Raw genomic sequence first — 22,873 nt, 5'->3', positions numbered from 1 at the left:
GTAACACACGAGCGACCACCGCCATCCACCGGTCCACCGTCAGTTGCGACCGCTGGATTGGTGGTGTCCAAATTGGTCGGCTCAGGCATTTTGAATCTAAGCGCATCCTGACCATTTCACTCGGTCCGACATCTTCCAGGAGCGTGTCTAGTATGTTCTCTAAAATCTGGGTTATAACAATAGGCACATCCGAAAAAGGTAATTTCTCCAGCTCAGACACTTTTACAGAAAAACACTTGAAATGTAACCCGTATTTTTTGGAAAATTTCTCACCAGTACATTCAACGTTAATGAAATCTTCCACAGCATATGGAATATCGTTGTTAAGGTCATCCATGATTTTGAAAGAACAAAAGACAGAATACTATGAATTTCATCTTGCGGGAGAGTTCTTTTATACCAGGACACATAATTGATTTTGATTATCTCCCAAAACAGCTTTTGTAATACAGGTAATCAAAACCGATTACATCTTGTACAACTCAGTCAACTGGATAATCAAAACTGATTATCTTTTTGTACTACCAGTAATAGTAGCGTAGAGTAAGGATAACCAGAACCGATTATTTTTTTGTACTACTAGTGATCGTAGAGATGCGGGTAATCGTATCCGATCATCTTTTGACGTTTTGTTTTCACGCCTCAATATTATGGTTGCAACATCATCGTTTTAGAAAACAGACCCTGGTTAAAACAGCCCAGGAACTACCACATTATCCGTTAAAAGCACAGAGAGTACAGGCTGTTGCTTCAGTAAAGACTCTACAGCTGCGAGATTGATATTGACGGAACCTTCAAACGTATTAAAATGATTAACACGGGTCAGAGTCAAATGATGTTACCAACTTTTGCCCCCGCTTAGTCCCAGCTGCAAAATTTTTGTACCACGCGATAAGGGTGCGGCTAAAGCGGCGATACGGTGGCACCGGCACATCTTTACCATTGGTTGCGTCGACGGCATGCACAGCATCATGCTGCCATCCACCATCAAACAGGTATTTTAACAAAATCTGTAGCTCTTCTCGAGTTATTTCCAGAATACTGCGCTTGGTGAAAAATACCAACATCGCGTGGCTAAACCAGCCAGTCCAATTGATGTCGCCTCCAAAGTACATCAGGAGGTTTTCCGCCTCCACATCCCATGGAACCTGGCGCAGCTGAAGAGGAATCAGTTCGTGATGGCTGGCTTCTTGATTAGTCCGCACCCAGACACGGGAGGGAGGATCTATCAGCGTCAGGGCGACCGCTTCGGACACCCAATTTCCGCCAGCTTGCCCTTGGCCCACAACGGTGACGGTAGACGGCGCGCTGAAATCGTAGGAGACAGCCTCGCTGTCTAAACAAAAATCCAGATAGATTAATCATAAAACTAAATATTTATTTAATAATACTTACTCGTAGTCCGGTCTTCAGGCGCGCAGCTGACAGCAAACTGTTCCTCGACGTCCATGTACTGCTCTGTAAACAGGACAATTTTTTTTGTTATTTATTCTTATCATCTTTAAAATTTGATTTATAATTTTTAAAATTTTTGTAATACGTTCGTTTTTTAAAATTTATGAAATTCTATTAATCCTATGATTATTCTCTGATTTTTTTTTATATTTAATTTAGTATTATTTATCGGATTGTGGGTCTTACGTTCATGAAAGAATTCTGCCACGGTGTTCTGCTGCTGAATTGCTGCAGCATTGTTGTGTTGCCCTCCGTTCTGATCGACCAGAAACGTACCGTCCGTGGTATCGGCTGGTGCATCCGAATCTCCCGAAAACTCAAAATTGATGGTAGAAAAATCGCCTGTGAAGGATTTAATAATATTAGATATTTTTTACTGAAATTAATATTACCTGTTGGGTGTTAAGAAACTGTTTTTTATTATCTTATTGCTGCTGCCAGGCCTCACCTAACTCTGGAAAGTTTGATAAGTTCACTTCTTTCATCCATTCATCCAACCAACCATAATCGGTAGTAGATTCTTCAACGATGTGATTAACCGGGTTGGCCGAAGGCAAAGCGAGTGCTGTACGAGGTTCTTGAGAGCACAAGGACTCGTTAATTTCACTGCATAAGTTATCCAGCCAATTGTAGTCAATTCCTCCCCCTGCATTGCCAGAGGAAGGCGGATCATTTACCGTACTGTTAAGCGATGCAAAAAATTCATCTAGTTCATCCATCTTTTATGCGAAAACGAAAGGTCACAAAGTGTCATTGTTTCTGGTGACCTTTTATATCCTCCAGGATTTTGGCTCATTTTTAGGGGTAATCGTTTTTGATTATCTGGTGCTAAGCAACATCAAGTGCAATTAATCAAAACCGATTATCTCGTACAAAAAATGAATCGGTTTCGGTTATCTCTCCCGGTATATAAAGAATCAACCGAGGGTGAGATCTTCGGTCCGTTTGTTGTTTCTTAGAACAATTTAAGCACATTAGTACAAGATGTATACAGTAGTCTTGCTCACGCTATACGGTGTCCTAACCGTCCTTGCCATGGACAATCGGAACGCGCCATTTCATCGTCCATATGTTCGCCGTACGACCCACCATCGCCCCCCGACACCTTACTGCATTCCACCACGGGGTCTCCACCCACTGCCCCCCACCGCGAGGTTAGTTTATCAGGTGCCATCGTATCCTCTCCTCCCAACCTTCACCTGACGCAAGAGTTCCTCCAAATGCTACGTTCCTGGCTCCCTCCGTCAGCAGCTTCCCGTACGGTGAGTCCATTCAGACCAATGTCAGCAGCAGTTGCCGTACCATCAACCGTAGTGTCACCAAGAGCCAGCGCCACCGTACCGCTCCTGCCAGTCCTTCACAGTGGTCAACCAGTTCTCAGCTCTTTAAGCCTTCCTCCGTATTGGGAAATCCCCCAGTGGGCTCGTGCCATACCCTCCTCATCTTCCCAGGCCTTAGTGGTACACCGGTCCCCGAGAACCGCGGCTCGGGTGGCCGAGGCAATGGAGTCATATTCCCCGATTTCCAGCCCGCCGTCGCCCAGTACCATCCTGTCTTCCTCGAGTCTTTCTCCAGTAGCACAAAGGTCATCCGAATCCCCAGTTCCCACATACGTACGTCCAACACCGAACGTTTCACCCCTTCTGGTTGATTCACCCGAGTCTCCACCGCCGAACAACACTATCACCTACTTTTCTCAACAACCGCAACCGTATTATCAGACGGCTGCGATGGGGAACCGCCACCACCAAATGGAGTCCCAACTGGTAAACCTCCTGCGATTAACAACCCGTATTCTCAACGGCCCCCCTGAGCTGCGACTCATTGGCATCTTGAACCTGCGTGGTAAGGAGTAATATTTCTTCTATTTTCCATGTTTTCCTTTATTTTCTACTGTCATGAAAACATTTATGTTTTATTTTCGTAGATCTCATCCCGGAATACGCTTATCAACATCATCGAAGTGCGGCCTTCCATCAGAGTATGCCATACAGCACCAAGAGCTATTACATCGAAAGTGCCTCCGCGTCGTTAAATAACTGCTAAGTGATTTACGGTTTTACTTTTACAATTTGCTTTCTCTGAAAATGCTGGTAAAATTTCTTCTTTTACGGTATTTTTTATAATATTTACAAATATAACGGCAACAGTATCAGAAAAAGATAACTCATGGTGCAGTTTTATTACTTTTGCAAAGTGTAAACAAAGTCCTGAATTTGTTTTTGTATCATGTGAATATTATGGTGTTAATCAAACATGAACAGGAAGGACTAACATAACAAGAAACTGTCTGCAAACAACAGCAGTACGTATTTCCTAGTTACTTTATTATTATACTCGTAATATTACTTGTGCGTAAACAGCTGCTACGTTTCTTTTTGCTACTGTTCGACTTCTACAATAAAACGTAAGTTAAGCTTTTAGCTTTTGATACTTCGATTTTCGCACTTACTGTACTCTGTTGTCTGTAACGTGAACAAACAAAATCTTACTTGAAGGTTACGTTCTCAAGCAACACTAAATTCAAACACACAAACTTTTGTAATTTTCTCTAATTTAACTTTTCCTTGTTTTATTCTGTTTGTGAACATCAGGTGTACAAAAATGGCGCAGTCAAAAGAACTTTTAAGTTGCTTTACCAATAAGTTCTTATCGAATGATCGGTGTAAAACAGTTTTCAGTTCGGCGGTAGAAGTATTCCATCATTTGTACGCATGTAACGCAAATGTATGCGTGAACGTTACTGAAGTCGTCGAAAAATGTTTCGTAACATACAAAAGAGAATACAGTCGTAAAAGGGCACTGGAGATATGCCACATCTTTACCAACTGTTTTAAGCCGCTTTTTCCTCCAATATATGTCGAGCATATCGACATGATCATTTGCTGTGTCATCGTGGGGACAACAAACAGTACAAATACGGTCGTGTATTTCGGTGTAAATGCTATAAAGCATCTGGGTGGTCTGGCCGAAATGCCCGGTAAGCTCGACGATATGATCGGAGACGCAAAGCTGAGTGATCCGGAAGCATTAAACCAGATCATGAGGGCCAGTCTGGTGATCGTGCCCTTTTACTACATGGCCGGAAGCTCCTGGCACTATACGCTCTCTGTCGTTCTGAACAACGGTATGTTGCTCTGTTACCTTAATTAAAGTGTCAGAACCCGTGTGCACTTCTGTTCGAACCCAGTGCTGGCGATTTATAGACATGCTGCATTTTTTATTTCATGGCTGGACCATGAAATTAAATTCCGTTTTAGTAAAGGTTACTGTCACTATCCTGCTAACTCCAGAGAATTTCACTGATTTTGTTCTTCTATTCGTAGTCGCCTATCACTATAATAGCAGCGGCAGCTGTTTCGCTTAAGACTGGTGTCAATTTGTGGAACAGTTGAAACTGGTGAATAAATGCACACAGCTACATCATGAGCCGACTCTCGACGGCTGGTCAAAACCAATTCAGATGAATACGTATGATACGCAAACAAATGTACGGGTACAAATCATGAACTGATTAACCACATCCATTCCTTAATAAGTCATCTTTTTTTTGTTTGTTGTGCACAGGTTGTAACCTTCGAGTTTGCATGTGAGTGGTTACGATGTTTTTGGCATCCAGAACAGTTTTCTGTTACTGTATCATGGGTATCCAAGATCGTGAATGCGTTGAGTTTACACGTCGGGAATTGGAGCTCCACACGCACTGCAAACTGCTGAGACGTCGCATTCGGTCGAAGCGCCCGAAATCCTGTGTGCCATACTCGTCAACGAAGCCGGACTTGGGTGCTACAAGTACGAGTATAATACGAGTCGTTATGGAGGTATGACGCAGTGCACGTTACCATTATTAAATTGTTGTATGATGCACCAGCTGATTGACAAACTGACCATGTAAAGGCACAGGTAGAGCGGTATTAGTACTAGTTTGACGCTTAAATAATGGTTCGTACACTAAGTTTATCGCTTTACACAGATACACACCGCAGTCTCATTGTGCTTACTCCATCGGCAGTTTTCTAGCTACCTTTCGCTAGGAAATTATTTTGCTTTTTCATGAAAATATCAGGTGTGTTTAAAATTATTGGATAACGCGCCAGAGTATGAACTTTTATGCGTAACCCGTAAATTCCTATCATTCTTTTGCTACTGTCGCTTTATTGAGTATACTGCACCATTATATTGTTGTGTACATAATATTAGGAAACGAATACGTAATTATAGCGAGTAAATTACATATTCGTCATTCTTTTGGTTTTAGACATGCTCAATTTGTCGACAGGCTTGTACATATACTGAATATACATTACTGCTCGTGCAAGTTTCTACATGTATGTTCCAGTTCTCTTTTACAGCGTATGCCAAACTGATGAAGTGGCCAGCAGAACAACCGATCGGTGTGGTTGCCAGTATGGAGTTCAGCGGTAAACGTTTCCATCGGCTAGATTATGGTTATGGAGCTGACTTTACAGCGGTTGCCCCAGAGTACTATGTAAAACGCAAAAAGTTGTCGCTACCGAAAACTTTGTTGCCGTAGTTACACATATTTTTATAATCAAGCTTGCTGAATAAAACTCAAGACGGTCCTGTTTCCTAACGTTGTGTTTCGATAACTTTACGGTCCACTCGAACAGTATCACGAGCAGTAGTTACTTACATTACACGTGACAGAACATTACACAAACACCCCCCCCCGGGCTCTTCTTCCCTCCACCCGGTCAAAATACCGAGTTGGCTACTATTGTCACAACTCCGCTAGATGACCACTAGCAGCTGTATGTAATCACAACTCCGCTAGATGACCACTAGGAGCTGTATGTTATCCCACCTACTACTTTAGACTATACAAGTTGCATGCAAATACTAAGAAGATGACGCCTAATGAACGGATATGAAGCAGACAACCGTAGTGTTTTATTCCAGTTTATTTGTTGCATAGCTTGATAATATTGAACTTTCCATCAAAAATAGCTACATCCCAGTTGTGCACTGCCACTTTTTTGCACCGAGCGCGAAGCGCGAGGTGTTGCAATAAGCCTTCGTCAAGAGCATCAATTTGTCTGACGCCACGAAGAGCGTACGTCACGCTTTTCCAATTCCACAAACCCAATACCATTACCCAATGGTATTGGCGCTCGCGCTCGTGCAATAATGTGGTTAACAACCACCGCTAGTAAGTTATATGACAAGGACGGTATATTTGACGACACACCGTGAGGAAAACGAATGAGATTGGAAATTGGTTATAACAAACAATCCTTTCCAATGAAAAGGCAATAACGCCTTGTCGCGTAGCAGAAAGTAGTGGTTTATGAACTACATATTTACAGTACGTACATCAGGAGTTACTGTATAACACTTTCACAAGTACTGGTTAAAAACCAATAAAACTGTTCGTTAACTAATTCAAGTCGGCCCAACTGCTACATTACGTACGAGTACTATCCGAGGTTATCCTTCCCATCTTCATTAAGCTGGTTTTGGGCCATAGCATCGTTTTCAGGAGTTGATTCTTTCTCGAAATCGAACCACGTCTCGGTCTCCAACCTTGCAGCGGCATTTTTAGCCGATTCAGAGTCCGGGGCAATCTTACCCAGGATATGAGCCGTTTCCATGTGGCACCCGTGCATCTTGTCGAGAGTGTCCACAAAATCGGATTCCATTCTGAGTTTTTGATCGCGATGCGCTGAACGAACGTTTGCATGGTTGGTTTTATTCGATAGAACATTCTCAGCTGCTGCCGCTATCCATTCCAAGTTATACGCGCGATCAGTATTGTATTTCGGATAAATGTTACTAAAATATACTTATTCTATTAAAGTTGGCTTGTTATTTCAATTTGGTCGATCACTGCATTTACCGAATACAAGCGCTGAAATCCTGCAGCATTTTCCAGCCTTCTTCTAAGCGACGCTTGTTGTCCGCGTACTGACGCGCTCGGTGCCAACCACAGACATAACGCAGATGTGCATCGGGATGAAGGATACCAGCAGCATCCATCTCGTGGGATAGCCGGGTGACCTCGGGTGCTTCTGGATTGCGAATCTTCTCGTATCTTGTTGCGAAACTACGATACAGCTCCAGCCGCTCAATATTCAGTGCGCCGCATTGTGGACAAGGTTCTAGCGCTCGTTCATCACTGGGAAGTCGCTCGCTGCATCCAGCGGTGGCGCACTTTATCGGGTTAATTTCCGCTTCCTGGAGCAAATTGAAAACACATTTAAATGGCATAAAAACAAGATACCTAAAACAGTTATGACTACTAGTAAATACTAACGTAGTTTGCTGTGCATTTCCCGCATTCGCAAGGACGTTGGTACTGCAGTTCAAAAGGTCACGGCGTTGTTCTCGCGTCATAGTGTACGGATCATTCCGGGGTCTGGGCCCATATTCGTTGCAACGAAGCTACAGATACACAATCCAGGTAATCGAATTAGGGATGCGCACATATTTCGCCGTACGACTTTCCACACGGAACAGTGTCACCATGGCCATGGCACCATGTCACTGTGGTGCAAACAATACTTTTGTGTTTATTACTATGCTGCGCGCGGTCACTCGGAATGCATAGCATACATGCTGCTGCGCCGGTTGAAAAAAGCGCGTCCCTAATTTAAATGGCGTCCCTAATAACAAACCATACATCATGGAGGCCCGTATAGCTGGGAATATCCTCGGTAGCAATAATAGCCATGTGCCTTCCTTGTACATGCATAGTCACATTGACGTCCCAGCATACCGGGGTCATGGCGTAACGCGGCGCTTGAGGGAAGAGAGCAATGACGTCCGGCCGATGTGGTCTGACTTTGTCCACCATGAAAAAGTTATTGTGACAAATAATTTTCATATATTTCAAGAAGTCCGTTGGTGTCGTGCCGAGCATAGTCGCCAAATCGTGAACCATTTTTCTCTCACTATGAGCATCGGTCACCATGAAGATCCCCGTATTACCCGGCAATATAAAGAGCCTGTCAACAAGTTGCTCAGTGAACGCAGGCCGCAACTAGGTAGCACAGTTTGAGTTGGTTGAATACAGAATTACCTGTTATGAAATTTAATTAATGTTGTACTGCACTTGTACAGACTCAGAAGTAGCTTACAGAGCTTCGTTCTTCGTAGAGGCGACCTTGGTGTTAGGACTTTCGGGGAACAGACTCAGAACATCGCTGGCTGACATTTTTTCCAACCCAGGCAGCGCTTCTACCACATTTAGCTGCAATCAGTATTGTTTATGTGCTGTAATTGAACTTTTCTCATCGAGCGATCATTTACGAAGGGGCGCTATATGTTTTGAACAATTCACCAACCCCAGGTTCCAATTTCCTGAAGATGTATAAGTACTGATGCCACACTCCGGTACAAATACACTGCTTATCGCAGTCCTTTTACGCACGTTTTGCAACCGGCTTAGAGGTTTAGTAGATTGTAGGTACATCGAATACCTGGATTCTCCGCACCATCTTGGCGATCATGACGGTACAGCAAGGGAATGTGTCATAACAGCCATTAGTAGCAGTCTCTTTATGATCAGTCTCTGATTTGTGGAATTTAATCACTACTTTGATACCGGCGCAATCCTTCTTATGCTCCGCTTTCCAGTCGGCTGTCTGCAAGAGATCCCTTCAGACGTGCGTATTTTGCTACGTGCAGATAAATTTACGAAAAGCCTACGAATTTAAAGGACAATCTTTAATGTTAGGAGGTTACCTGACAAAACTTGCTGCAGTACTGATGCAGCTTACATTCTGAGCACACTAGCAGTTTCTTGCCGACGGAAAAACAGTAGGCACAGTGGACTTTGTAAGCCGCCAAGCTCGACATAGCCCAGATCCATGGCTCTAAGGTCATGACGATATCTCCCGTTAAGAACGAACGACTGGATGGAACTTCTCCATCAACCAATACCGGGTTCCCGCAGGCACCGTCTTGGTTGCTGTCCATACTAGTCTGGTCCATGCTATTCTCAAGTTTGACCGACTGGCTACTGAAATAGTAATTAGTAAGTATTGACAAGCCGTGATTTCTCCTGTGCTGCAGTATTGAAATTATCCTTCAGATCATCCAGGCAGCAAAGGTAATAATAATCTCTCGAAGTCAGAATTGCGAACCAGCTATCACATTAAAATAAACGTCGTTGCACTGTTTGACGGTTGCTACCGGTTGCATTTCGATTCTTTTCGCTGATAAGCTTGCATAATGATACAGAGCATACTGCCACTGGTAATGGTGTTCTGGCACTTTGTATCTCTTTGAGTAACGGAAAGAATGCTCGACAACAAAAGAGCCTAGGTTAGATCATTGAAAGTTGCATGCAAATACTTAGAAAATAACGCCTAATTAACGGATGTGAAGCAGCCCACTACTGCCGCGCACGGACTTTTGGTTAGACAAATTACAGAAAAATCTTTACATTTTAATGAATTGTAAAGCCAAATTTCTCAGACCGCTCCAAATTAAACAACTGCTCTGCGTAGCACGCTTGTTTGCGCAACCTCCACAATACAAATACTGCCCGGTGTGTAATAAATACACATACAGGTACAGGCAAACGTCCAAAATTTTCTGTACAGTCAAAAGAAATTCCAGGTAAACAGGTCAAGAATATTGCTAAGTTTTAGTTTTATTTTTCTCTTTTCTCTCGCGCCAGCGTTTTTTGAAATCCTTGATGAGATTACTATGATACAGAAAGGTCACAGCGTAATTGACCAGAAACAGAACATGGATTACTGGAGCAGCGCGGTTTTGCATTAGCATATTGATAGCCAACAAGGCGTAGCAGTTGCGCAGAGCGGATGTTGCACGGTAGCTGAGAAAGACGACCCGCGGCGCCTGCGTGATGAAATAGCCAGCCAAGGTCCGCAGAAGCGCCCGAGTTCCGTCGCTGGACAGTTGTGCTGACCAGCGGATATCGACTTTTTGCCCATTCTGCAGATCCTTTTTCCGAGCTCGCGCTCGTACAAGCAGAATTAGTAAAATGGTGGTGGAGATGATCATGAATATAAAGGTTATCAGCGGCACAAGAACGGTGGCGAACAAACCCTGACGAAAAACGAAGCATATATAGTGTGGGTACGTTAACGAAATAGCAAAAAATATAAAAAAATTTGTCTATATGTGTATGTACACTATAGTTGATGAAACTGCTGCATTTAGCGTAGGTGCAATACCTGCATGAAAAACAGCATTTTGCTTAGGCTGAGAACCTCTCCCAGCTCCAAGCGGTAGCTTTTTGCGATGCAGAGGTTATCATCCATCAGTCCAGTTCCCCAGATTGACTTGTAATACAAATAAGTGCTAGCGATGGATAAGCCCAAAGCAATGGCAGTGATGATGGTAATGACAATGACGGCATATTTCTTCCGCACACCGCGATGAAAACGGACGGGATTGGAAATGACGATAATCCTTTCCAAAGAAAATGCAATAACCGTCCTAGAATTCATATTTATTAAGAAGATTTAAAATTTAGGTGACCACTCACCTAAACCACCTTTCCCTATATTTTACTCTATACACTACCTTTTGCATAACCTTTCATTCCGTGCACTACCATTTTGGGCACTATCTTTCTTACGATAAACTACCTTTGACACTTTCTTTCACTCGGTACTCTACCACACTCGAAAATCAAAATATACAAGTAATTACGGCGAAGATCTTACTGAAATCAGGGTGAAGAAAGTTGCCGCTCAAAAAACGATCGTTACGTTATCGGTAGTACGCGCTGGCGTTCGCGGGAGATATTCCCTTTGTATGGAAAAGACCCAGCGGCAATTTCTTACACAGAGAGTTTGCGAAACTGACCTGGTCAAAAATTCGTTCAAAAACGGCACTGTCCAAAACTGGGCGAAGAAAAACCGGCACACGAGCGCCGAGAGTTACTTACTCATGGGAATTCGATTTTATAACTGCTGGTGATGCTTTGAAATACACAGGAATGACAGCTGTTAACGAAAAAAACGGCAGTTCCGAAAGTAACTTTAATGTGAAAATATTCAAAAAATAAAAGGACGTGCACGCAAATAACGGTTGTGCCGAGCGTTAGTGTACGGAGTCAAAGGTAGTGCTAGCAAAGGTGGTGTACCGAATGAAAGGTAGTGCAAAAAGTAGTGCGCGGAGTGAAAGATAGTGTACGGAGGGGTCACCTAAAATTTAACTCACGGTCCAATGAGTAATTTATCTCGTGGTCTGATTCTATTTTAAAACTCACTGCTTACCAATTGGAAATGAGCATAAACGAACATTCTCCAAAAAGTTGCAATCCCACACTGTGCGTCATAAAGGATGCAAAATGCGGCCGGACTGCGGCCGTCGGGAGACTGACATGAACGAATCGTGGTACTTCGAACAATCTACAGAAATAAACATACGATATGAGTAACGCATCAGTAACAATGCAGTACCATACGTTAAGAAATTATGCATACAGAAGAAAACTCCCAGAGATAGCCAGTACAGTGAGGTACACCGTTTTAGTAGATTCCTTCTGCCCGGATAAAACGAATATAACATATAGAGTATTCGTAATCAGGCCGATGGTAAGCAGCAGCGGAAATCCCACGAGCATTGCATATTCGCTCGGTTGGTGTTGACCCATGTGGTACAGCAAAGACGAAACGTTTTGCCCGACACATGGATGAATTCGGGACAGATTCTCCGTAATGGCCACCCAACAGCCGACATCTTTGTGCTCTTCAAAAACGTTTGCCATCAGTAATTCAACCTTTGTTCGAGTCGCTATAAATTGTTAAGTACAGTGATCTTGGTAGGGTGTATACATGAGACTGGAAAATATCCATGTACGAAGAGCATATTTGGTAGTGCATGAGTATAATATTACCACTGCTTCCGGAAATTTTGATACGGGTTTATGGTGCCAAAAGAGATGCACACTTTTTTCGTACACGTATAAGCAACAAGCAACTGACTGCAATAAATATTTCATAATGTAATAAGAATTGTGAATCGGGTTTCGGTTTTGATGGCAGCTTTTACCGAGAATAAAGCCCTTATATGCTCAGAAAAGCCGATATTCGGTGCAGCTGCAATAATGGAACAATTAAGTGTAGTACTAATCGTAAGTATGTATTGTACAGATGCTTGTACAGCCTGTATGTATACAAACTTCTACAGCAAATGCAGAATTTACACAACACTTAAACGCATATCTGTGTAGCAGTTGCAATTTTCGTGAGTATGAACATCATATCAACGCTTCCAGCCTATTGATTGACGCCTCACGTTTTAAATTGTTTTGATGTGCATGCATACTGCATCTACGTGTACCGCTTTACAGATAAATGTTTCCTGCAGTGCAACCTTTATAGAGTTTGAAAACACAATTTTTTAAACAACTATCGAGCAAATAAATGGTACCACTTCGCCGATCACCTTCGATCATATTTAAACGTTATATGGGCGCGTACGTTGATGAGCTTGTACGGTCAACACGTGCACCTGATCCAACCGATGACCTTTGTATATTTGTCTGAAATTGGTTCTTAATAGTAAGTTGCTCAAATTGTGCGCTAAAATATGTCGCCAATATCGCTCATTTTTATAGTCATAAATTTATAAGTAACAAAAGTGCTGCTGCCACCCCCATGAGACAAATTTTTGGCTTTCAAATTAAGGATTGGCAGGGCTCTGAACAGCAAACACTGTTCGCTAATTCGACAGGAGAATCTTAAAATTTAAAATTTATCGGTGTACTGCTTCACCGGTTTTTATACTTAACTTATGATTGATCGGTGATATTAGTACATTTCGCAAACTAAAAAGCGGAAAATCATATGATTTTTGAAAGTTATAGGCAATAAAACATCGGAATCGTTATCCATGCCGTCCCCTTTAATGCCCTCTGGTGCAGATTAACTTCCAATAATATATCCTCGTTATCAAGTTGTAATGCAATTTTTGTCATAAATAAAACACGCATGTGTAGCCCGGGAGCAACACAAAATTCTTGCTGACCGTTAATGATACTGTTAATTTGATCACCGAACACCTGGCCGCGGGATATGTTCAGACAAGCTAAACGGTATCATGAGGTATTAGTACAAAATGTATGTCGTATGACAATCAGTGTTTCTGTGCGTATCCATTATTTTAGCAATGTCCATATTCCATAGCTATCCATTTTTGCCACCTAGCTATTTTACTGGTTCAAATATATTGCCATAGAAAAAGCGCTTTTACAGAGCGCTTCGCATATAGTTACCGCTATATCCTTTTTACAATTTTTATTCGTAAACCATTGGTGACTCAACTTAATAAATTTCTCACATATACAGTACATAAAGGGAATTTACTGACACAGTGATTTACGAATCTAACTTTTCATTTTCCACTTCACTGGCGAAGTAGGTGTACGAAGAAGCCATAAGAATAAAAAAGTACTCTCATGTACGTATAGCTCCGTATAGCGTAATGGCTGGTTAGTTTCTAATTAAGACCGGTTCTTTGCCGGCTAATCAATTTTATCCGACCGCCCCTAATATAACACGTACTCCATTTCGAAAATAAATACCAGTAGTTCGTTTCAAACAAAATTAAATACGTTTACAGATATTTGTATACTATACTTATAGTTAGCGCTTTCGAGTTAGCAACGTGCAAGAAGGAGTGCTTTTATTCTCTTATAAAATTTTAAAACAGAAAATCAAGCTTCGATAAAACAAAGTAAAATTAATGGCAAAATACAGACTAAACTACGTAATCAGCTAGACAAAATGCAAAGAGCCAGTTTCCAAATACAGAGATCGAGCAGGCTGATGAACAGCCTGCTGAGTCGCCTTTGCGGTCCGCTTTCCCCTTGTGGATCTTTTAATTGGCCAAATTTGCTCTTTTTTTCTATCCGGAACCACGACGTCATTCTGCAAGTGTTAACCTGTATGGAATAGCCTTGCGCAAGTTACCGTATATTGATCGGCATAGTTATACGTTTAAGCTCCAGCGTCATATGAATCGCGAAAAAAGGTCATCGGTGTATTTAATTATCCTGAAAAATATTCACAGCAAAAATGACTTATACGTCATCGTACAATTACAGTACGAGTACGGAGTACCTACCACAAAATGTGCAGTGCACTCCAGTGCATATGCCGTAAACTAGCTTTTAACAAATTTCGATGCAGCGGTAATACTGACCTTTTTCTATCAGTCTGAAAATTGTTAATAACCAACTTTCATCACCACAGCCGCTAGGATTAACCAAACCAGAAAATAATGGTTCCAATGACCTAAATAAAAGAAGGACATGCGCACATCAATAAAGGAAAGGAAAGACCTCCATAACACGTCATCAACCTTTCCGGTGTAATATCGCATGTCCGGCAAGCACAATCAGCAGGATGAACTGCAAGAACAGCACGATCTTCGTAAATTTTTTTAAGACGGCAGGATGCAACTGGAGATAGCTCAAAATTAGTTTAATAAATGTATACGGAAACATATTAAATACATACCTGCATTTTGGGATACTCATTTATCTTGATTAATATTGTTCCAACGGAAGGAATATATCTGCAGAGCGTGAGACGTTCGATTACTTTATCGAGTACGCATGTAAGTTTATTTTATCACTTATACATTAATTTCTAGATCCCCAAGTAATGCATTAAAGATCTTCCTCGATTTTGACAAAAACACTTAACGGTAACGTAAAATATAATTATAAATATATTATAGAATATAGCGTGTCACTTGCCCGACCACTCGGCCGACAACATCCTTCGGCTGCAGCCACATTTGTCCCTGTGGATACAAGCCTCGATCGTCCACCCAGTTTTCGTCACCTTTCGTAAGAAACTTTATGTCCCCTTCACCGCTACGAACAATAGCAACTTTATCATCTTCCCTACATCAAGGACAATTTCTTAGAAGTACGTCTTAAAATTTTCAAATCTAAATTTTAACATTCTTTCGTAAAAAAGGTAGAACCAACCGTTTGGATGAGTTCAAATTTATCTAAAACAATTAAAGCGATCATTCAACTAGTATTTTAACACAAATTGACCACTAAAAGAAATAAGGTTTCATTTGCTAATGAGCAAAAAGCGAATAAAACTATGGGACGGTAAAACACTGGCCTTTGTACAGTGAAGTGGGTTTTAATGGTTTACTTATCTGTACTTACTTAATGAATTAGTTTAGTAAGTAACCACCGGAGTAGCTAAAAGAAAATCTGCACCACATGTACAAAATGGGACAATAATTGTGTACTTGTACCTACTCGTTGTGTAGTTGCATAACGCGGTGTACAATTGGAATATCGCGTCCTTCCAGTGTGAAAACAATAACGTCCCCAACCTTAATCGAGTCCGGTGAATGATTCACCAGAAACGCAATATCGCCGCGGGAAAGGCAGTTGTCGCTGCTCTTCGAAATTGATAATGGTTGTACATTTAAATTTATAGCAGTTACTGTTTTACATGTGAATCAAATACGATACCGAAAAAATTGTACTTCAACAAAAATGGCTAAACTCAACGTGGAGGAAAGGCAATATGCAGAATAAAACTACTTTTTCGGTAGTTATATATGCCGGTAAGACGTAAGACAGAAACTTAAACTAGAAGTACAGTATTATACTTACCTTAAGACAACGAGAAGGGGACTGGTACAGTTCGTAAAGACCATTAATCCCTTCCAAAACATCAGAATTGTCGTCCCCGTTATGACGAAATTCAGGATCTCACAGAGAATCTGCATAATCGGACAGAAAAAAGTTGAAAAAAAATTATGAGGAATTCTGTAGTCCGTACTTGACGTTTAGACTGGCATTTAAGACCATCCATTCCGAACCGGCGCAGCCCCACGCGTACCGTAAGATACCAACTCTGTGTACAATGATCTATAAAAACTTAAATGCTATCAAATCTGAAAATGTTTTTTTTAAAATGAAATTTCAGCTGATCGCAGTACGTTTAGGTAAACGGGAAACATACAGATGCAAGTACAGAACGAGTGTTGCGATTTAAAGAGGCTATGCGGTTAATGGCGTGGCACACTCGGATTCGCCGGCAAAGTGGCGGAACAGTTGACTGCAAACAAAAGCGAGCCGCACCATGGGCGGATGCTGCATCCGCTCAAAAGCAACTTGGTTCAAAACTTCACACAAAAACATTTTCTTTTCTCAGTTCTACAGATAGAGTAACTGGCGTTTTCCTTAATACGGATGTGAAGACTTTACTATATCTTCTTCAGAACGTATTTTATTGGGAAAAGTATTAATAATAAAATCCGCGAATGGTAATTCAAAATTTTAACCATATTTTATTGGGGCTTAAAAAAGATCACTGATAACTTGATACAGCGTCGAAAAACCATAATCCGGATGGCGGCGGATGCACTGGATCTACATGAACGTTGATTTAACTAAATTTCGAAAGGTTAAAAACAAGAGGTTTTTTATATGAGTAGGCTTTAGGCAGCAGTTCACCAAACAGCCCTTAAAGTTAAAATTCTCCTTTTCTGCCGTGAAATTGGGCGGTCATGTTTTTCATCGCAAACATCTTGTTACAAATTTTACTGCATCAATAACAAAGAAAACCATCAAACCGGCAAGACCACGGAAAATTACAAAACCACAGAAAAGTTACAAACCAGCCAAATTCAGATCAGTAATCAGGAAAGCAAAACGAGGAGCGCCTTTAGAGAGAAACAAAAGTGCAAAAAACAGCAGTAGCATTCACACTGCAATTTTAGAGATTTCAGTTAATAAAATTTAAAGCAAACTTAGTAAAGTAAGAATATTTGTACGTTCTTCGCTTTGCAAACATCACTCGTATGCCACCGCAGCACACCGGAAGCCTTAAACCATCAATGTTGCAAAAAAACACCATGACACTGTAAAAGAGGTAAAAGAATCGACAGGCTAAGAAAACTGAAAACACCACAAAACACACTGCACGCCGGGCTAATCAGCCGAAGATCGCGAGTCCAGATCGTTTAGCCGGTTGTTGATGTCCAGCTGCAGGATCTGCAGACTGTCCGCATCCAACTCCTTCACGAGATTCAACGTCGCACTGAGAATATTCACATTCTGCAATGTAACAACAATAAACGTGTACAAAAAACGCATAGATAAACAAGTAACTCGTGAAACTGCAAATTAGTGTTGGCCCTTTTAACTTGACGTACCCGTAATTTCGAATGTGTTGACGACATGGACCTGCAATCGAGACAAACCATTTTCACTGTAACAATCAAACAAAATGTTAATACAATTAATTTCCAGTGTGACAAGTACTAAGTGACGCAAAAAGCGTAACAGTTTGCACAGGAAGGATATCAGTCAAATTTTATCGCTTGTTAACGGACAAGATGCTTGTTTAGTGTGTCAATAAATACTCTTATTGCTTTTAATAGTGGCTTCTTCCCAATAATACAACCAAGATCGTAGTAGAACGGCTCTGACCAAAACATCTGTTTTCTGAAGTTAACCAGTGACGATAATACAACGCGCAAATCACAAACAGTACAAATATCATGAAACAGCAGAACTTTTTATTGGGAATCCCGTAATGTCGGTTCTCGCTTTTTACCAAAGCCGCGCGAACGTCAGCCGAGAATGCTAGAAATAATTCTAATCAAATTTCAGCAAAGCCGGTACACATACCTATTCTGGTCCGATTCCACACCATCATCCATAATCATCTGGTTGGCGTTACTCCGGGGAAAGGGGCTGGTGGGGGCGGTGGTATTCACCGCGGAATAGATACGCGGTATGTCGATCCGATGGGGTGGTGAGGCGGCCACAATGCTCTTCGGTGCTTCCACCGGCGTCTGCATTACCTGGGCTTTACGGGAATTACTCACGCCCGATGGAGACATGGAGAGCGTCGACGCGGGAGATTCCAAACGCGAGGGGCGTTTACTCAGCGGCGTGGCATCGTTAACTCCGGATCTGCGGGAAAAAATAACATCATTACCATACTTCAAAACCTTGACAAAATAACTTACGCATCCTTTAAAAGTCCCAACTGAAAGTAAATTAGCTGATGAATTACGAGATTAATGAACTACGAAAACAAACGCAGAGTTACTGTACATATTTAATTTTTAAATCACTTTTAGTTATCACGGGCAGTAACAATTCGTGACTCCCGCTTATTACGATGCTCTGTAAGTACCAACCGACCTGGACGACGGAGCACTGATGGTCATATCCGACGGCGTCGAGGGCACCGTATGCGTCGCACTACTGCGCCCATCACCCTGTCCCTGACCACCGGGTGTCAGATGGCCGGCCATGTCCAAACCGTTCTTGCCCGATGATCGCGGCGGTGAGCGGGTCTGTGTGTGGCCGTTGTTGCCTGAGGCCGGACGCCGGATTGGCCGGGGTCTTCTGCGGTGTGGCAGCAGCCGGTGTAACGGGCGCTCGGGGATCCGCATCGCTGAACATCAACAGTAAATGGTTGGGATCAATGCTGGCGGCGCGTTTACGCTCATCCGGTCGCACTTCTAAGCAACAATAAACAAACAAGACGTGAACGAGTGTATTGCGCCTGAGTACGTGTCATGAAAGTCAATTTTAGCTGTTTTAATCCCAATATTACACCGGTTACGTTGCATGCTGTTCTATAAAAAAGATTTCAAAAAATAGCACATAAAAAACACATTGACCAATGACAGCAAAAGCACAAAAAGCAAAAATAGTCTGTACGTATCGTTACTACAGTAGCAACTAGCAATGCGCAAAATACGATCCCATTTTCAGTGGCAATTTCCTGACGTCACAAAAAAACCACACCGTAACAACAAGAACTCGTACACACATATCCGGATTTTTCCATGAAAACGAAAACAAATACTGTACGGCAGCGATAAAAATCAAGTTTAGGCAACCGCATATCCGTAAGTTGTTGTGATCTGTCGGCAAAATTCTCGTATAAAACGCTGTGCACGCTTGCACTTGAGCCCGCAGTAGCAAATTTTACGTTTCCTGGCGCTAATTTATGTGTATAAAGTACTCAAACTATAATTCATCATGGCCTGCGTGTATCCCGCATTATGTATTGTTCTCCTGTTGACTCTCAGCAGTTTCGACCATTGTCACGCCAATAAGCAAAGTGCGGCAAGATATGCCCCAAAGGACAGCCCCTTAAAGATGCCAGCGGACAGAACCTGAACTGCGGACGCGGAGGAAAACCCTGCCCAGCCAACAGCCAATGCAACATCGACCCAGCGGATAGGTTCGCGGTGTGTTGCCCCAATTACCGCTAACCCACGCGGTTCACCAGCGTAAGATGTTTTTCGATGTCGTGCCACTTGTCTGGTTGTCCGTTTTAAAGGGAAATTATTTTCCTTATCCACGTAAAAGGAGACTTCTGTCTTCTCCATATTATAAACCAGTTTTGCAATGTACTATATACAGCGCCAATTTTGGCAAATAACAACCGTTCAACCAACATCTTGCTACGTAATCTACCGTATCCGTATTTGAGTAACCAATAAACCGAAATCAAAGAGTTTAAAAATGTTCGGCAAATGCGAGCGGAAGCTTGTTTAAAGAAAACAAATTAAAGCCATCGGAGTGAAATAGAATTGCAGTAAAATCTCACAAAACCAGGTGCAAAATTGTACGATCATTTTAATCTAATCCGCTAACTCTTACTCTGCCAATCTTAAGAGATGGTTAATAAAAAATCATCAGAACAATAACCAGTCCAAAATTGATTTTCCATCAAAAGGTTCAAGGCTGTTAAATTTTGCTATTTTGCACCGTCGGTCTGAATCAAGTTTCCAAAAACATGGAAACCAATGCCAACTCGAATGATTTTCGAAACAGAAACCAGATAGGCCCCGGGGCGAAAAAACACGACCTAATTAAATTACGCTCTTCCTTTTTACCTGTATTATCCAGCCGCTCCAGATACGGCAGATGCGCCAGGACCCACAATCGATACTTGTCCTCATCGTTGGCGAAGACGCTGCAGCACGGATTGCCGGCCAACCACAGCACGCGCAGCTTGGGCAGCCGCTTGAGGTTAACGACCTCGTCCAAGTCCGCAATCTGGTTCTCGCGCACATACAGCTCCTGCAGATGGACGCACGCCGACAGTTCGCGCAGCGTCACAATCTCATTACAGCTGCAGCAAGGAAAACAATCAAATACTCAACATCCACATGCCGCAGTAAAGTCAAACGGATCGCATTACACCAATGTTGACGTTCGTTGCGCAAATTGTGTCTTACACAAACTATTTGCAGTGATTGTCGACGTATCAAAAATATATATAATCAACGGGATCGGATACGATCATGTGAACACTTCAGGCATGCTTACACAGACCACAAAATAAAACCACAAAATTAACAATGAAAGCTACAGAATGAATCAAGATTATTCGTTAATGACAAACCGATATTGCACTAAAATTAAGGATAATATCATAAATGCTAAAAAAATCATCACTACTAATCGTAAACAGGTAATTCACCAAATATAACGATAAAAGCCAAAAAAATCATCAAAGCCAAAGATAAACCGATAACTCACCAAAATCAACGATAAATCATAAAAGTATGAAAATGTTGTGAAAACGTTTTCTCCGATAGCTGTCGAACAGAAATATTTTTTTTACGACGGTTCAATAAATAAATAAAAAGTGAATGCGTAACGCGTATCTTGTTCGAAAAAGCTTACTGCTTACCTGGCAGAAAATATCTGCAGATTCCGACAATTCTCCACAATGGAAATATCTGTCAAGTTGCAGCCCCTGCAAAACACTCCAGCCTAACAAATATCCGAATATAAAAGCATGGGCACACTCAATTAAAGGAAAAAGCACTTGTAAAGTAAACAATACTGAATACGGCAAGTTATGTACAAGTGTACTGTGTACAACACCGTAAGTTCGTAGCCAGCAAACAGTGTGAGGAAAGCAAAAACTTATCAAGGATACGTTGGTCGTTACGCCAACGGCCAACGTCTCCCGGACCAGGAATGACCGGAGGGAGCAATCGACAGGAGAGCTGCCTTACCCTTACCATACGTTGAGTTTAATGCACTGGGACAGTTCCTGCACCCGCGAACGAGCCAAGATAGACGATTCCGTGAGGACCACCATGGTCTATGGCTGGCGGGGTGCAGACAGACTGAAGCAGATAAAACCTTGAGATCCGTGTAGATAGGGATGTCAGGATATCAGGGACCCAGAAGAAACGGAACGTGTCACAAATTCAAAGCATGGATGCATAGAATTCCGTTAAAACAAGTTTTGGACAGAGCGACAGGAGCTCAGATTTTGTCTATGGAGTTTCCAATAGATAGATCTGGCTTAGCCCACACTCATTTGATTGGGTCATTTTAACCAATCAACACTTGAGAAAAAACTGCAGTTCAATTCAGTTCAAATCAAGGCGCAGTCGAATTACCTGTCCGCCCCGTAGTGTTGATAATGAAACAAGGGATAACTACTGTACGCCTCATCGTATAAAAACACAAAACTATTTTATAAATAGAGGCTAGAGCAAGCATTAATTAGTACACAACTCGGGTTGCACCAAGACGTCCAAGCCTAACCGTAAGAAACAAAAGAGAACCCGAAAACACCTTCGGCGCATGTAAAAATAAGATTGTCTCACTGGTCAGCCATCTCGATTCGGTGGGCGGAGCATAAGCTCAAAATAGATCCCTTTATTGACGGTATGTGCCAGCGTAACCGGACAAGGACGGCAGTTTGTGAAAACCAGCCAGCTTCCGGAAGTCGCTGTTTCTGTCGCTAACAAATTATTGTACTTAAGCAGGTGTTCGAAACAGCCAGAAAATCCAGCTAATTTTCTGGTTTAAGCCATCGCCCTCTACCCCACCGCATGCAATCCACGCACTACGTACCTTACATGTGCTAACAAGTAGCGTGCTGGTACGCTGCGCAATGTGCGCATTGCCAAGATATTGATTTTTTTGCATCAAAATGTACTCGTAGGGCATTTCTTTTATAATCCAATGATGGCGTACTAGGTGTTCAATACAAAAGTTTCGTGAAATATTCGCCAAACGCTAGCTAGCGTCGAGTTAACTACAACGCTTCAGATTTTATGATACTGGGTTGGTTTGGCTTAAGCCACGGTTACCAGGTAAGCGCTATTGCACAGTTCACTGTAAATTGCCGCACTTTCGCCACACCCAAGCCTTCAGCCACGTTCCAGCGCGTTAAACCAGAAAATCAGGTAAACCAGATCTGTTAGCAAACCAAGACCATAACGAAAATGTACAGAAAAATGTGTTCTACAAGCGTGCCGCCAGCGCTTTGCAGTTTGCACCATGAAATTCGGTATTATAGATTCTCTTATACTGCGCTCCTGCAGTTTGTCCTGTTAGCGCTATGCTGAATTCTCTGTTCGTTAGACTACTCATACAGCCAATGAATCTGTTTCCAGCGGCACCGCCCCTCTACCGCTTATCACGAATTAC

General features: G+C 42.1%; 4 protein-coding genes across 7 annotated transcripts; all 4 read right to left on the bottom strand.

Moving 5' to 3' along the window:
• Positions 1-6,626: 6,626 nt before the first annotated feature.
• LOC129587180 (uncharacterized) lies at positions 6,627-9,382 on the bottom strand. Its single transcript, XM_055480798.1, has 6 exons — positions 9,160-9,382; positions 8,895-9,059; positions 8,553-8,665; positions 8,096-8,420; positions 7,730-7,857; positions 6,627-7,650 (listed from the first exon to the last, which is right to left on the bottom strand). The coding sequence occupies exons 1-6, from the start codon at positions 9,298-9,300 to the stop codon at positions 7,629-7,631; spliced, it is 894 nt and encodes a 297-aa protein (XP_055336773.1). The 5' UTR covers positions 9,301-9,382; the 3' UTR covers positions 6,627-7,628.
• Positions 9,383-9,872: 490 nt separating this feature from the next.
• Positions 9,873-12,433, bottom strand: LOC129587174 (uncharacterized). Of its 3 annotated transcripts, XM_055480790.1 has the most exons (5): positions 12,293-12,433; positions 11,880-12,144; positions 11,670-11,804; positions 10,620-10,884; positions 9,873-10,491 (listed from the first exon to the last, which is right to left on the bottom strand). In XM_055480790.1, exons 2-5 carry the CDS (start codon positions 12,047-12,049, stop codon positions 10,060-10,062), a joined length of 1,002 nt encoding a protein of 333 aa, XP_055336765.1. In that variant the 5' UTR covers positions 12,050-12,144; positions 12,293-12,433; the 3' UTR covers positions 9,873-10,059. The 3 variants fall into 3 exon arrangements, with proteins under 3 accessions (XP_055336765.1, XP_055336763.1, XP_055336764.1); XM_055480788.1 differs by lacking the exon at positions 12,293-12,433 and having other exon boundaries at positions 11,880-12,273; XM_055480789.1 differs by lacking the exon at positions 12,293-12,433 and having other exon boundaries at positions 10,620-10,857; positions 11,880-12,273.
• Positions 12,434-14,067: 1,634 nt separating this feature from the next.
• Positions 14,068-16,383, bottom strand: LOC129587139 (signal peptidase complex catalytic subunit SEC11A-like). 2 transcript variants are annotated; one of them, XR_008690263.1, is made up of 8 exons: positions 16,218-16,383; positions 16,049-16,158; positions 15,686-15,826; positions 15,161-15,280; positions 14,919-14,976; positions 14,761-14,809; positions 14,395-14,693; positions 14,068-14,327 (listed from the first exon to the last, which is right to left on the bottom strand). XR_008690263.1 is itself a non-coding variant. In XM_055480746.1 (7 exons), the coding sequence occupies exons 1-7, from the start codon at positions 16,248-16,250 to the stop codon at positions 14,626-14,628; spliced, it is 579 nt and encodes a 192-aa protein (XP_055336721.1). In that variant the 5' UTR covers positions 16,251-16,383; the 3' UTR covers positions 14,068-14,625. The 2 variants fall into 2 exon arrangements, 1 of the variants encoding a protein (XP_055336721.1); XM_055480746.1 differs by having other exon boundaries at positions 14,068-14,693.
• A 562-nt stretch (positions 16,384-16,945) lies between these two features.
• Positions 16,946-21,964, bottom strand: LOC129587071 (uncharacterized). The gene is given in 8 exon segments (XM_055480653.1): positions 16,946-17,497; positions 17,596-17,626; positions 18,074-18,361; positions 18,596-18,783; positions 18,785-18,918; positions 20,308-20,546; positions 21,111-21,176; positions 21,448-21,964. Coding segments are annotated over 8 exon segments (1,152 nt in total). The 5' UTR covers positions 21,528-21,964; the 3' UTR covers positions 16,946-17,371.
• Positions 21,965-22,873: the final 909 nt, after the last annotated feature.

Source organism: Paramacrobiotus metropolitanus, unplaced genomic scaffold (genome assembly GCF_019649055.1).
Source record: "Paramacrobiotus metropolitanus isolate TYO unplaced genomic scaffold, Prichtersi_v1.0 Parri_scaffold0000023, whole genome shotgun sequence".
Taxonomy (NCBI): domain Eukaryota; kingdom Metazoa; phylum Tardigrada; class Eutardigrada; order Parachela; family Macrobiotidae; genus Paramacrobiotus; species Paramacrobiotus metropolitanus.
The sequence above is the reverse complement of the archived record's forward strand: the minus strand, read 5'-3'. Positions and strand labels throughout refer to the sequence as shown.

Bases quoted from the DNA above. Each gene is read 5' to 3' on its own strand.
- LOC129587174 (XM_055480788.1), bottom strand. From the start codon at position 12,163: ATGGCAAACGTTTTTGAAGAGCACAAAGATGTCGGCTGTTGGGTGGCC. The intron at 11,805-11,879 runs GTATGCATAATT...TTATTTCTGTAG, and splicing joins ATCTCTGGGAGTTTTCTTCT to ATTGTTCGAAGTACCACGAT. The intron at 10,492-10,619 runs GTATTGCACCTA...GTTTTTCGTCAG, and splicing joins AAATGCTGTTTTTCATGCAG to GGTTTGTTCGCCACCGTTCT.
- LOC129587180 (XM_055480798.1), bottom strand. From the start codon at position 9,300: ATGACCTTAGAGCCATGGATCTGGGCTATGTCGAGCTTGGCGGCTTAC. The intron at 9,060-9,159 runs GTAACCTCCTAA...GATCTCTTGCAG, and splicing joins ACTGCAGCAAGTTTTGTCAG to ACAGCCGACTGGAAAGCGGA. The intron at 8,421-8,552 runs GTAAGCTACTTC...ACTTGTTGACAG, and splicing joins TCTACGAAGAACGAAGCTCT to GCTCTTTATATTGCCGGGTA.
- LOC129587139 (XM_055480746.1), bottom strand. From the start codon at position 16,250: ATGGATGGTCTTAAATGCCAGTCTAAACGTCAA. The intron at 16,159-16,217 runs GTACGGACTACA...CCGATTATGCAG, and splicing joins AATGCCAGTCTAAACGTCAA to ATTCTCTGTGAGATCCTGAA. The intron at 14,810-14,918 runs GTATGTATTTAA...CTGTTCTTGCAG, and splicing joins ATGAGTATCCCAAAATGCAG to TTCATCCTGCTGATTGTGCT.